The sequence below is a fragment of the Cuculus canorus genome, chromosome 4 (assembly GCF_017976375.1).
Source record: "Cuculus canorus isolate bCucCan1 chromosome 4, bCucCan1.pri, whole genome shotgun sequence".
In the NCBI taxonomy this organism is placed as follows: Eukaryota; Metazoa; Chordata; class Aves; order Cuculiformes; family Cuculidae; genus Cuculus; species Cuculus canorus.
Genome location: NC_071404.1, coordinates 77154151 through 77168512, shown reverse-complemented (window position 1 = coordinate 77168512; position 14362 = coordinate 77154151). Strand labels below are relative to the sequence as shown.

The 14362-nt window shown below is 54.5% G+C and overlaps 2 protein-coding genes across 4 annotated transcripts in view; one reads left to right on the top strand and one right to left on the bottom strand.

The window, feature by feature from the left end:
• Positions 1–5229, top strand: part of ALPK1 (alpha kinase 1) — a 63366-nt gene extending 58137 nt beyond the window's left edge. For 2 of the 3 annotated variants that reach the window (XR_008449611.1, XR_008449614.1), the window contains one exon: positions 3923–5229. The gene's annotated coding sequence lies outside the window, so the exon portion shown is untranslated. The remainder of the gene's footprint in view (positions 1–3922) is intronic. The other variant, XR_008449612.1, reaches the window with a different exon arrangement.
• Positions 5230–5439: 210 nt separating this feature from the next.
• NEUROG2 (neurogenin 2) lies at positions 5440–6331 on the bottom strand. The gene has a single exon (XM_054064297.1). It carries the CDS (start codon positions 6145–6147, stop codon positions 5551–5553), a length of 597 nt encoding a protein of 198 aa, XP_053920272.1. The 5' UTR covers positions 6148–6331; the 3' UTR covers positions 5440–5550.
• Between the last annotated feature and the right edge of the window lie 8031 nt (positions 6332–14362).

The following is a 14362-nucleotide window of genomic DNA, read 5'->3' as shown; positions in this document are numbered from 1 at the left end:
GAGAGCAAACGCTGTGCTCCCAGCCCCTTCCCACCGTTGCCCAGGCTGGATGTGGCGCTGGGCGCAGCTGCCTGGGCTGCAGGCTGCCAAGGCGGACTCTCCCAATTCCCGTCCTGCCTGGAAAAACACCAGCTTAATTTCATGTCGCCGTTAGCCTTGCCCCCGGCTCTCTTTTATTCCTTCACGCTGAGTTTATCTGATTTCTTCAGCCTCAGGAAGCAGACGGCCTGTTGACATTCCCAGTTCTCCCCAGGCAGAGAGCAGCTTGCGGGACAAGCAAGAGACCAGCAAGCAGCAAAGGCAAAGGAACACCCTAATTTCTGCGACAAATGTGGGGGCCCAAGGAATCTGGGATTCCAAGGATCTAGGAAATCTGAGACCTGAGATCTTTTTCTCATCCTTTCTGTAAATCAACTTGGAAAGAGAGCTTTGCCAGGCTCCCATGGCAGCCGAGCCCCTCAGGGTCGAGCTTGTGGGAGACTGGGATGTGCTGCTGTTGGAGATGCTGGAAGCACCAGCATTCCGTGCCGATGTGTGGCCCTTTCGGCAAGGCCAGGCTCGCTCCATGCCCGCTGGCCCTTCCTGTCCCCACACATACACTCACCCAATCCATACCCCTCTGCTACCCCCACTAACTCTCATCGCTTCTGCCACCCATGTTCTCCGATGCCTGGAGGACATGTCTTGTCTCAGGAGAGCCTCACAGGGAGAGTAAGCTGGGTACAAAACCAGACGTCCTCGGCCACCTGCAGCCCCTGGAGCATCCTCCTCCCTCGGGAGGTCCTGGACCCCTGGGATCAGCAGCAGCTGCCACTCATGGCTCACGCCCCCGGGGTGCTGGTCCTTGTCTCCGATGTGTAGCCCCGCTGCCAGCTCCCCAAGCTCATGGGTACCAAAGCCCCCTCCCATGGGTATGGAAAAACCCCTTCCCATCATTCTTGTGCCCCCCACCATGAGGTGGCTGAGAACAAGGGATCTGCAGATGACAAAAATGAGCCAGAGAGGGGAATTGGGGGCAACAGGACCCTGAGAGGCTGGAGGAGCTCAGCAGGAATGGGAACGGAGCCAGTTGGTGATGGGCTTTCCCCCAGCAGCTGCTCTCAAACACTTTAACTTAAACATCAGGAAAATGAAAATGTCGGGGGGGTTGAGACATCAGCTTAAAAAGCGTATTTAACAGCATTAAATCAAATCAGGGAGAAGAGGCTATGAAATTCCAGTGTGAGGAGTTTGAGCTCAAACTTTGAGGGCCAGACCCTCCGTGTTAAAAGCAAGTGAATGAAACCAGTGAAAGGCTGAGTCCTGCAGGAGAAAACAAAACGCAGCCCCTGGGGAAAGCCGGAGCCTGAGGCGAGGCTGTGGGAAGGTGGTCTCCAGCCTGAAACGCTGAAAGGCAAACCTTGCTTCCTCTGCGCTGGAAACGTGAGACTGGGGAGGGAGATGATGAGGGGACAGAGGCAGAGCACTGCCACGCCAGAGACCGTCAGCAAAACGGCTGTCCCAAGGCAGCAACGCAAAAGTTGCGTGGGATTTTGCTTTTCATGTACCTGTTTAATATCCCAAATGATTCGCCCTTTCAATTAAAACAACATTAGGCGATAACTAATGTATCTCCTGTTAAAAAAAGCAGCCAGCGTGTGCTTAATTACTTGATGCCATATCCATTTCAATAACAAAGCCATTGGAGCGCACCGTAGGATGCCCCATAGCAGGTGAACCCTCACAAATTGTTTCCCAGGGGAATGGTGTTCCCTTTCCACCATCAGGAAACCCAAGTTTCATTGTGACAACAAAACCATTTAATCGATAAAGCCCAGGGAGAGGTGGACCCTGAACCCCAACCCGAATAAGGCTTTGGGACATTTGGGTTTTTTAGCTACACCCGTCCTGCTGAGCCTTAAACGCCTCCGATTTACCTACAGTGCCACCTAAGCTGATCTTCCCAGGTCTTCTACCCTCACTTTGAGTCCCGGGGAGCACCCTGGGGCTTAAAACCCACCAGCCAGACGGGGCTGTGTCAGAAATGCTCTTTTTAATGATGGCCATAAGTTGAAAGATTTATGTCTGACATGAAAGCAAGCAAGCACGAGCCCTTGGGGTGCGGCTGCTGCCACACTGGCACAAGTTTGGCTTCTTGGTGCTATTCTTATGCCGAAGAGGGCTGTAAACCCCCTTGGGGGCCATCGAGCTGCCTCTCCAGCTCCAAGGATGTGAAGAGGCTTTTATGCCAAAATACAATACACAGAAGGATTATAATCACGGTTTTTAATGGCAAGGTAGTGCCCCCAGGTTTTCCACTTCATCCAAGAGGTGCTTTTCCATCCTGCATCCCTCCTGTCCACTTCCAGGTTGGCTGTCAATGTCTCTGGCATTGCAGGCTGGTTTCCTGATGCTCTGGGGAGCCGCTACTCAGGTCAGGGCTGGGACCTCCCATCACCTCCAAAACTCAGTGTTCTGAGAGAAAAGAGGGAAACAATTAAAAAAAAAAAAAGGAAAGAAGCAAATAAACTCTTTCAAGTTCAGGGGAAAGAAAGGAGGAAATAAGCAAAGAGTGGGTGTATTCAGAATAAAAATCAGGATGCGGGTGAACGGGTTAGGTAACAAATCCAGCCTCTCTGGCTCATCCTTTGAAGCACTGTCCTGCCTCCCCCTCCTCACCTCCCTCTACTCAGGCCCATCATCTTTGAGGGCAACTCCAGCTGAGCCGGCAGCCCTGCCTCCAAGGTTTGGCTTGCACGACTCCCACCCCAAATCCATTAGGAAAAAAAACCTCTTCCACTCCCCCTCCATCTTCCACTGCTACACCTGCTTTTTCCCACGGTGGTTCCTGTTGCTGCAGTCCCCACAGGATGCTCCTGCTAGCAGGATCTGTACCTGGGATGGATGGAAATACCTCCAGGATGATGAACCTGGCAAGAAGCAGCATCCTGGTGCTCCTGCTCCTGCATGGCTCGCCAGCGAGAGAGCAGAAGCACATCCCATCCATCCCAGCCTTTTGAAGAGCCGAAGGCACCTACTCCAGCGCTTCTTAAAAGCAGGAGAGAAACTGGGAAAGACAATGAGGCCCAACCAGAAAAGACGGAGAGGGCGAGCTAGTCGCTAGCCTTCTTTTTGGCATTCCTGGAGTTTAATCATTAAAAGGGGTCGTTAAAAGAGAGCGAGAGTGAAAAACCCACTCCCGATGGGCTGCCCCACACACTGCCAGCGGATTGAAAGGCTCCCTCTTGTTTTGTTCCTTCTGGCCCGTGGCAGATTTGGGGGGACACAGCTTCATCTCGCTGGCCACATCAAAGCAGTGATTATGCAAATGCCCCCACTTCTTTTTTTTTTCTTTTTTTTTAAGGAATTATTTATCACACAATAACCCCCCTGCCAGGGGGGGAAACAATAGATCAGGCTCGATAGCGCTGCTCGCCTGAGGCTGCAGGGCTGGGGGGGCGAACCCCTGCACGTTTTATTGGCCTAACCTAATTTCACTAATTCTCTTTTCACACATTTCGTGGGGTTTTTTTCCTCTTTCCCCTTTCCTCTCTTTCAGGGACGTCGCTCCAAGGGCTGGGTTTCACGCTCCCAGGATCTGGGGGGCACCGGGTGGGATTCATGTGCCGCACGTTTTATTTAATTAATACATTCGGGCGCCTCTGTTGGTTTTTAATGATTTCCAGGTGTTTGTACCCAGAAGTCACAAAGTGCTCCCAGGCGCATGGGGACGATGATGGAAGGGCCTCGGTGGCTTCCAGCATCCCTCCTCCATGGTGACATCCCTGGCCGTGTGCTGTAGGTACATGTGCCGTCCCCAGGGCTCCGAGCCATTGACTCGAACCCCCTGGACTTGCCGTGACCTGGGTTTTATCTGTGCCTTGGAGACACAGGGAAAGGAAATTCTTCATCTTTAAACACACGTATTCTTTTTCTCACTAAGGTTTATTTCCTGCAGCCTGGGAGCCGTGGACCTGAAGACAGGCAGTTTATCCATCCATGATGCGTTCGCCGCGCAGCATCTTCTGTACCAAGAGGAAAGCGTAAATGATAAGTAAACTTATAGAATGATAGAATTGTTAAGGTTGGAAAAGCCCTCCCAGCTCACCCGGTCCAACCATCAGCCCAACCCCACCGTGTCTGCTAAACCATGGCCCAAGCGCCACATCTACACGCTTTTTGAACCCCTCCAGAGATGAGGACTGCACCACCACCCTGGGCAGCCTCTGCCACGGCTTTCACTACTCTTTCAGTAAATAAATTCTTCTCTATATCCAGTCTAACACACACACACTGATGCGACTTGAGGCCATTTCCTCTCGTCTTATCACTTGTTACTTGGGAGGAGAGCCCAGCACCCATCTCACTACAACCTCCAACGCTGTTTTCCTTCGTGACCTTGTCAGCCACGGGAGGAACCCAAAACCAGAACTGAGATGCTGTGAAGGGAGGCGGAGGCCGAGTCACAAGCACGTTTCTACCAGTTCCTGTCCCCTCTAGAACCAATTTAAGGCTTTGCCCGGCTGGAAAAATAAGGGATTTTTCTTGGTTTGGACCCACTTCTCCCCAAGCAGCTTTATCACCCAAAGATCCCCCCAACTTCTCCCCTCTCCTGACATCCCCCAGGGTTTATTCTTGTTCTCATTGTGCAGAAAAAAAAAGGGGGGTTTTAAGAAGCAAAGGGAAATTCTCATTATGAAACCGTCAGTCAGCCTCCCAGAGGCTGCAGCAGGTCCGGTGTCCCCAGCACGACAGGCGTCCACCCAGCCACGGTTCTGCTGGCGGAAAAGGCTGTTCTGCACGTAGACCCACAGAGCCCCCAGCGCAGGCAGCTCCCGTTGGACCCCCCTTTCACCAGAGGCGGGGATGGGCACCGGCCCCCAGCTCCCCTCACTCCCCGCCAGCATGTAAAGCGGAATAAGCAGCAACCCCAAAGTTACGAAAATTAGAGATTTTTTATTTATATTTCACCACCGGAACAATCCCTTTGCTCTTCGGCTGTAAATACATACTAGAATAAACTCTGTAAATTATACACAAAAATACATCTTTTCCATGAAATCTGTCTTTATAATAAATAAATGTGAACACGTGTGTGGCTGATCGCTGTAATGTCCCGTGTCTGTTGAGGTTTTCAGTCTGTTGATTTATTTTTAATCTCCTGAAAGAAGGGGGGAGTTCCTCGTCGCCGAAAGGTCGGAATAAATAATGGATGAGGAGACCCTCCCTCCCCATTCCCCCCCTTCCCCTTCCCTCTACATTTTTCCCTTTTAATAGGGAGTTCAGCCTAAATTTCCACGCTTGCATTCAGCCCCGACAAAGCCTACAAATTATACAATGACTTCTAACCTGGACCCCGAACGAAACCATTTAAGCCCCCCCCACCCCCCAATAAATCATAAGGGACAGATGGCAAAAGGGGGGGTGGGGAGGGTGGGGGGAAAGGGGGGGGGACACTGAGAAGAGGGAAAACGGGGAACGGACACAAAAGCCGCGGTGACAGATCTGGACAAAGTGCACATGGCGTTTGGTTTGGCAGCTGCGGGGGGGGCAGCGGCGCCCTGGGCAGCGCTAAAGGCAGCGCGGCGGCGGCCCGGGAGCGGCGGCGGCGAAGCGGCCCGGCCAGGGCTCGGCGTCCGAGGAGGAGCCGGCGGGGCTGGCGGGGGATAAAGTGCAGGCGTAGGGCGAGGCGGAGGGCGCGGGGCTGGCGGAGCCGCCGCTCCAGGAGGAGGCGGGCGAGGGGCTGCCCCCCGCGCCGAGCCGCGCCGCCCCCGCCAGCCGCAGCGTCTCGGTCAGCGCCCAGATGTAGTTGTGGGCGAAGCGGAGCGTCTCGATCTTGGTGAGTTTGGCGTCCTCGGGGAAGGTGGGCAGGACGTCGCGGAGGGCGTCGAGGGCGGCGTTGAGGTTGTGCATGCGGTTGCGCTCGCGGTTGTTCGCCTTCAGGCGGCGGCTCCGCTTGATGCGCTGCGCCGACTCGGCCGTGCGCGCAGAGCCCCGGCCCCGCCCCGGCCGCCGCTTCCCCCGCAGCCCCGCGGGGCGCCGCTCCGCCTCCTCCTCCTCCTCTTCGTCCTCGGCGCTCGACGGCAGCGACGGCGACGGGGACACCAAGCCCAGCAGCAGCAGCTCCTCCTCGGCGGGCGCCGCCGGAGCCTCCGCCTTCACCAGCATCGGGGCGGGTGGGACGGGACGAGAGAGACGAGCCGGGACGCTGAGGCGAAACAGGACGGGCTGCGCGGCCCTCGCCTCCCAGACGAGCCGGGACGAGGCGGGACGAGGCGGGACGAGGCAGCTCGCGCTCCCGTCGCCTTCCAGCCGAGCCGGTGCGGTCTGTTTTACGGTCCGAGACGGAGAGAAGGTGCGGGTAGGGGGGAGGAATGGAGGTGGGTGTTGGCGGGGGGAGCGCGGGGCGGGGGGGCGCGGCGGCGGCACGCGCCCTGGGGCGGCGGCGTGGCGGTCGGAGCTGCCCGGGGCCGGTCGGCTGCGTGTCTGGCACACGACCCTCCTTAACACCCCTTATATACCCCGCGGGGAACAATCAAACCTACCCCCGGGGCCCCCCGCCGCAGCCCCCCCCTTCCCCTCCTCCGTGTCCCTCCCGCGGCGCCCGGGGCCGGGGGCGGGGGGAGCCGCGCGGCGCCTCGCGCTCGGCTGGAGCGTGCCGCTAATTTATTAATGAATGAGCGGCGGGCGGTGGGAACGGGGCGGGGGGTGTGGGGGGGCAGCTGGCCAATAGCCGCGCCACGCGCGCCCGGGAGGGGAGGGAGTGTGTGAGTGCGACTCTGTGTGTGTGTGTGTGTGTGTGTCTGCACGCGTATGAGTGTTTGTGTGTGTATGTATGTGTGTGTGCAAGTGCCTGTGTGTGTCCGCCTACGTGTGTGTCACTGTGTGTGCGTGTGTGTGTATGTGCGTGTATGTGTCTGCATGGATGGACTCGATGATCCAGTGGGTCCTTTCCAACCTGGTTATGATTCTGTGATTCTATGATTCTGTGATGCTATGATTCTATGTCTGTGCAACAGCGTGTGTGTGTCTGTGTGAGTGTGAGCGTGCGTGTGTGTTTGCATGGATGGATTCGATGATCCAGTGGGTCCTTTCCAACCTGGTTATCATTCTATGATTCTATGGTGATTCTATGATGCTATGTCTGTGCAACAGCGTGTGTGTGTCTGTGTGCGTGTGTGTCTGCATGGATGGACTCAATGATCCAGTGGGTCCTTTCCAACCTGGTTATCATTCTACGATGATTCTATGACGCTATGATGCTACGTCTGTGCAACAGCGTGTGTGTGTCAGTGTGAGTGTGTCTCTGTATTTGTGTGTAAGAGCAGGTGTGTGTGTGTGTGCATTTGAGTCTCTGTGTGTGCACGTGTGTATCTGGGTGCATTTGCATGTTAGTGTGTCTCTGTGTGTATCTATCTCTGCATGTGGCTGCATGTGCATGTCAACACGTGTGTGTACATGTGTGTATGTGCATAGAATCATAGAATCATAGAATAGTTTGGGTTGGAAGGGATCTTAAAGCCCACTCAGTTCCAACCCCTGCCATGGGCAGGGACACCTCCCACTGCATCAGGGGCTCCAAGCCCCATCCAACCTGGCCTGGAACACCTCCAGGGATGGGGCAGCCACAGCTTCCCTGGGCAACCTGGGCCAGGGCCTCACCACTCTCATGGTGAAGAATTTCCTCCTTATGTCCAGTCTAAATCTCCCCTCTCCAGTTTGTACCCATTGCCCCGCATCCTGTCACCACAAGCCTTTGTGAACAGTCCCTCTCCAGCTTTCTCATAGGCCGGTTTCAGGTATTGGAAGGTCGCTGTAAGATCTCGGAGCCTCCTCCATGTGTGCATGTGCGTGTGTGCTTGTCTGTGCGTGAGTGGGCACATCTGTGTCTGTCCATGTGTGTGACTCTGTATGTGTGTCCGTGTGTGTCTTTGTGCGCATGTGTGGGTGTGCATGTGCATCCATCCATCCATCCACCCATCCATCCCCTTTGCTGACCCCCCCCATTCCCAGGAAGGTGCTCAGCTTTTGGAGAGGGGAGCTCAAGGGAATAACTTGTTCTGCCATGGTTTGCAGCCCCGGAGGTGGGGTTTAAGGTAAAATAGAGGAGATTTAGATGAGATATTAGGAACATTCATTGCTGTGTTTAAAGATTAGAAGGCAGGATCTGTCAGCGTTTCAATCTGTCTTAATTCTTATGATTACACTACCTTAATCTGTCCGTATTTTCAATCCATTTTTGTTTAAAATCTGTTTTTCTTACAATACATTAGAGCAGCTTCCAGTACTGCAGGAAAGCTGTGGAGGGGCTCTGGATCAGTAGAGGGAGTGGTTTTAAGGTGAAAGAGGGGAGATTGAGATGAGGTCTCAGGCAGAAATGTTTTGCTTTGAGGGTGGGGAGGCCCTGGCCCAGGTTGCCCAGAGCAGCCGTGGCTGCCCCATCCCTGGAGGTGTTCCAGGCCAGGTTGGATGAGGCTTGGAGCCCCTGATCCAGTGGGAGGGGTCCCTGCCCATGGAGGAGGTGGGACTGCGTGGGCTTTGGGGTCCCTCCCAACCCAAACTACTCTATGATTCCATGATTCTGTTCCTTGGGGAGAAGGAGCGTTGGTAAGGGCACACAATTAATACACAGCTTGTGATGGGGGGAAGCTGCCTTTTGTGGCTGTGAGCAGGGATATTGTGCTGCCCTGGGAGCTGCATGGCCCCAGGGATGCGTCTGCTCCCCAAGGCCTCAAGCAGCGTTTGGTGTACTCAAGCCAAGCTTTGGCTCTCTGTGTCCTTCCCTCTGCCATTCCGCAGCCAAGGGCTGTGTCTGGATACAGCCTCCTCCAAGATCGGTGCCTAACCACTCATCATGATTTAGCCATCTATTAGAAAACCTCTATGGCTCTACCAAGAGATTTTAGCCCTCTCCTTTGGGGAAATGGGAAATCCTTAGTTGCCCTTGGCATCCTAGGAGAGACACGGTGGGACCTTCTTTCTTTTCCAGCACCTTAAGGTGTGGAGCGGAGTCAGCTATGACTGCGCCAGCCCATCCCCTGCCTCCCACCCTGTTTAACAAGACTTATGTCCCTCCATTGCTAATGTAGAAGGGATATAGAGATGCGTCAGAGGTGGTGAAGCACTGGGGAAGGTGGCTGTGGAGCTGTCAGGGGGGCACAAGCCCAGTTTTTTCCAGACCCAGGTTGTGTAACCCGTCAGGGAGCCTTTCCGGGGTTCAGCTTAATTCCTGCTAACAGCTCCCCGATGCAGCGTGCAAGGTGACCGAGGACGCGTTGGCTACCGTGTCCTCACAACCAGCATGGCAGGTCCAAGAGGCACTTGTGTGGTCTGCGGCCGGCTTCGGCAGAGCAAGCGGCCGAGCTGCTCCAGCAAGAGCCGTGGGGCCAAGAGCGGCGAGGAGAGGGGGCTGTGGGGGGCGAGGGAGTGCTGCTGCTGCTGCTGCCCACCGCCTGAACTGTCCTCCAAGGGTCAAACTGTTCAACTTCAGCCCCTTTGCCAGACTCAATCCTACTTTACGGGAACAAAAGCCCAAAGTAGGCGACGATCAAGAAATGGGAGCACAATGATTTAAGCTTATCACACAGTCCAGAAATAAAGGACACTAGGCTTGTGTGCGGGAGAGGGGGAGACCTTCAGAAAGGCTTTGTTTGCTGTAAGAAGATTGAACTCTGAGGCGACCCAATAGCCCTAAAAGTTTAGGGTCTGTGTTGCTGAGAGACCTTTGGATACAGCCCATCCACACTTCGACCTCACAGGTTGTGAGCCAGCATTAATGGCTCGCCTGTTCCAGGTGAACAAGGCCGGGGGTGATGCTCCTCGGGGAAAGGGGAGCTCAGCCCTCCGGTAGCACCTGCAAACCCTGTGAGTGGGATGGTTCTGCTTTTAAACTGGGGGTCCGAATATGTCCTATCCCAGCGGGGTACTGTGCAGGGGGGGGGAAGAAGTCCCCCCATCCCCAAGCCGGGTACTTCTCGAACTTCCCCCTAGCAAAAAGTGCTTCAGGGAGGGATGGGGATCAGCCCCCCCGACTCTGAAGCCTTGAGTTTGGGGTTCATTTTGGGATCAGAGCTGGGAAGGGTTCCCCCTTCCAGCACTGCTCCTGCATCCTTCCCGGGGACTCCCCCAGGCGGACGAGCCCCTTGTCGGGGACCAATTGTTCCCGGCAGATTTGCATGGCAGGTGCAGGCCTGCGGAGCGATTTTGCTGTTCCGAGCCCCGCCTGGGCCCCCCCCCCTCCAAGAGGGTTTGCTTCCCCCCCCCTTGTGAAAAAAGGCTGCCAGTGCCTTCCTTTCCCATGAAGAAGAGAAGAAGCTTGAGGATCGCGTGAACACGCTTCAGTTTTCTTATTCTTTTCTATAGATGTGGGGAAAAGAACAGCCGATTGTGTGAAAAACCCAGTGCCTGCAAAAAGGGACATTGGCCATCCAGGCGAAGGTGCGCGAGGGAGAGCACTAATCGCTGAACCAGGAGACAAATACGATTACCAGCTCCGAGCCTTGAGTCAGAAAGTCTCATAGACTTTAAGATGTTAATCCCCAACATAATCCTTCCTTTGGCGTGTAGGAATAGTGCAGCCACAAGAGTTGTTTTGTTATTTATATTGGCGTTTAATAAAACTCAGCCAGTGGTGAATGGGCTGCCCACTCTCCAATGGTAATTAATTCCCTATTTCAGTGACCCAATTGTGCTGGGATAGAGCAGTGGAACAGTCCCACTGCCCCAACCCGCCTTTGTGCAGCTACACGGCTCTCGTGCTTCAACAGCTATGGAAACTCATTCTTTTGATGTCATTCAATGAGTTTTCCTTGGGCATCTTCTAAACTTCAAGGACCCTTTTCTTTCTCGAACGCCTGAAAAGCAGGACTAGCTTGACCACCTCTGTAGAATTTAATGATTTGGTGAAAGGGCCTTTTTTGGGGGGTTTGTGTAAGGAAAGAGAGAGAGAGAATTTGGCAGGCTGCTATCAAACAGGGGGCTATCCAAACTCGAGCGCGCTGAACTCATTCAGCTCCTAATTTATACAGGTCTTAAAAGCCACTTTTCCTTACTCGAAATACTTTGGGGCTTCTCTTAGCCAAGGGATTTCTACAAGGGGTTTGCTGGTAAGCAGATACTCTGGCACGCACCACAAACTCAGACTGGTGCTGTGGATCAGTACAAACCAAAGAAATCATGGTTTAAGCTGGAAGAGGAGAGATTTAGACGAGATAGTATAAAGAAATGTTTGCCTGTGAGGGGTGGTGGCCCAGGTTGCCCAGAGCAGCTGTGGCTGCCCCATTCCTGGAGGTGTTCAAGGCCAGGTTGGATGGGGCTTGGAGCAACCTGGTCCAGTGGGAGGTATCCCTGCCCACAGCAGGGAGTGGAACTGGATGGGCTTTAAGGTCCCTTCCAACCCAAACCATTCCGTGTTATGATTAAGGTGGTGTTTCCATCCACCAAATGGGAAAATATCAAGATCCTTGGCATCGGTTACTGTTAAAAAACACGTCTGGGGTTTTATCTTTTGGCTCTTGGGCAGAGCGATAGCGGTGAAGTGGCTGCAAGGAAGAGTGTGTGAAACGAACACATGAAGAACATGTAGCCCCACGAAGCCACCCCGGCCCAGGCAGCCTCTTCTATGTCTTTATACACACTTCCAAAAAAAAAAACCCAACCCACCCCTTCGCAAGTCACAAACAATTCAGGATTCAACTAAGAAAACACAGAGTGAACCATATGGCCGGGGTGGCTCGAGTTGGCTGCATTTTCCCTCAGACAAAGAAGGGATTGAGAGTTGAAGGAAAGGAGAAAAAAACCAACTTTCCGGCTGATGAAGCTGTTGTCTGGAGGCAATGATCCCAAATCTCAAGGCTTTATTCCAGGCTCCGACTGAGACGTGATATGTCATATGATTAGCATCTTTCATATTTACAAGAGTAGTACGGGCTGCCAGTCTTTAGAGAAAGGCGAGAGAAAGAAGGGGCATATGCTGAAATGGATTTAGCATTTGAAAGAGAGAAAAGAGAGCGGATAAATACACTTAAACGAGGATTTAGTTTTACTCCCGTCGCGTTCTAATGGGTTGTTGATTGAGATTTTTAGGGAGCTGTAGCAGAGGTGTCAGCAACGACGTGAAGGCGCTATTCAACCCCGCGCTTCTCCCGCTTTCGCCTCTGCGCCCCGAGCGCCCGCCGGGGCCCTCCCGAGCCCTCCCCGGGCCACTCCCACCCGTGCCCGGGGCCCTCCCGAGCCTTCCCCGGGCCACTCCCACCCGTGCCCGGGGCCCTCCCGAGCCTTCCCCGGACCAGTCCCACCCGTGCCCGGGGCCCTCCCTGGGTCAGTCCCACCCGCTTCCCGGGCTCCCCCCCCGCCCCAGGGCTCCTCTTGTGGCAGGTTCCCCCTCAGTGCCCGGTTCCCGCCCAGTGCCAGGCGCCCGCTCCCCCCCCCCCGCGCCAGGTCCCCTCTCGCTCGCAGGGTCCTTCCCGGTGCCATGTTCCCGCCCATCCGCGGTCCCCGTGGCGGCGGGGGGCGCCCCCTGGTGGCGGCGGGGGACTTGCCGCTCCAGCGGGTGAGTGAGAGCCCCGTCCCACCTCACCGGACACCCCAGCCCCTCACCGCCCACAGCGTGAAGAACTGCCTTCTATCTAGTCGAAATCTGCCCTCTTTGAGTTTAAAACCTTTCTCACCTCCTCGGGCCTCCTGTGGATTCGCTCCACGGCTTTCCCGTACCGAGAGCTCCAAAGCTGGAGGTGGAACTGCCCCGAGCGGAGCAGAGGAACAGGCCTAGAGCCCAGGATACGGTTGGCTTTCTCTCCTTACCGCTGATCCAGTTAAAACACGAGCGTAAAACTGGCACAGCCCCTTCAAAAGCACCTGGGCAACCGCCCCAAGAGAGTGCAGGTAGGGTTTCAGGCGGATGTGTTTTTCCATTGTTTCCAAACAGCCCCCGTTAGCCCTTGTGGAAAGCAGGTATGAAATCGGTGCAGCTCACGCTCCTCTTGTTTCTGCAGGTGACGGGTATTGCAGCGGTTGGTTTCAGCTGTGATTTCTGCCGGACAAGAACTCTGGTTTTGGGTCATGACTCATTACGAAGTCCCATTGCTGTAAGTATTCGGAAGCTCAGTGCTTCCCACAATTCTGATTTCTTTCCAGGGACAACTGTGTCACTGCAACGAGCTCTGAGTAACTCATTTCAAAGGTATCTAAAAAAGAAAGAGGAGGATTGCTCTGAACAGCTTCAGTGCCAGTGGGATACCTGCTCTGTAGCCTCAAGTATTCCTGGGAAGCAGCTTAACAACATAGCAGCCTCTGGAAATCTTACCACATTCATGCCTAGCCCACTTCTCCCCACCCTTCGTACCTCAATGCTCAGTGTCCTCCACCTTTGAGACGGCCCACGGACAAACTCATGCCATGATGAAGACTGGTGAATAAGCTTTCTTGTCAGAGAGTTCTTAACACAGCAGCTCTCTCTCTTCCCAAACCAAAATCATTCTGCTTTTTTTGTGGTTACAAATCACAGCTGAGTGATCTTATCACAGAATATCACAGAATATCACAGAATCACAAGGTTGGAAAGGACCCATTGGATCATCGAGTCCAACCATTCCTAACACTCCCTAAACCATGTCCCTCAGCACTTCATCCACCCGTTCCTTAAACACCTCCAGGGAAGGCGACTCGACCACCTCCCTGGGCAGCTGTTCCAGTACCCAATGATTCTTACTGTGAAGAATTTTTTTCTGATATCCAACCTGAACCTCCCCTGGCGGAGCTTCAGGCCATTCCCTCTTGTCCTGTCCCCTGTCACTTGGGAGAAGAGGCCAGCTCCCTCCTCTCCACAACCTCCTTTCAGGTAGTTGTAGAGAGTAATAAGGTCTCCCCTCAGCCTCCTCTTCTCCAGGCTAAACAACCCCAGCTCTCTCAGCCGCTCCTCGTACGACCTGTTCTCCATCCCCTTCACCAGCTTCGTTGCTCTTCTCTGGACACGCTCCAGAGCCTCAGCATCCTTCTTGTGGTGAGGGGTCCAGAACTGAACACAGTATTTGAGGTGCGGTCTCACCAGTGCTGAGTACAGAGGGAGAATAACCTCCCTGGACCTGCTGGTGACCCCATTTCTGATACAAGCCAAGATGCCATTGGCCTTCTTGGCCACCTGGGCACACTGCTGGCTCATGTTCAGTCGGCTGTCAACCAGCACCACCAGGTCCTTCTCTTCCGTGCAGCTCTCCAGCCATTCTTCCCCCAGTCTGTAGCACTGCATAGGGTTGTTGTGCCCCAAGTGCAGGACCCGGCATTTGGTCTTGTTCACCCTCATGCCATTGGTCTCGGCCCAGCAGTCCAGCCTGTTCAGATCCCTTTGCAGAGCCTCCCTACCCTCCAGCAGATCGACACTTCCTCC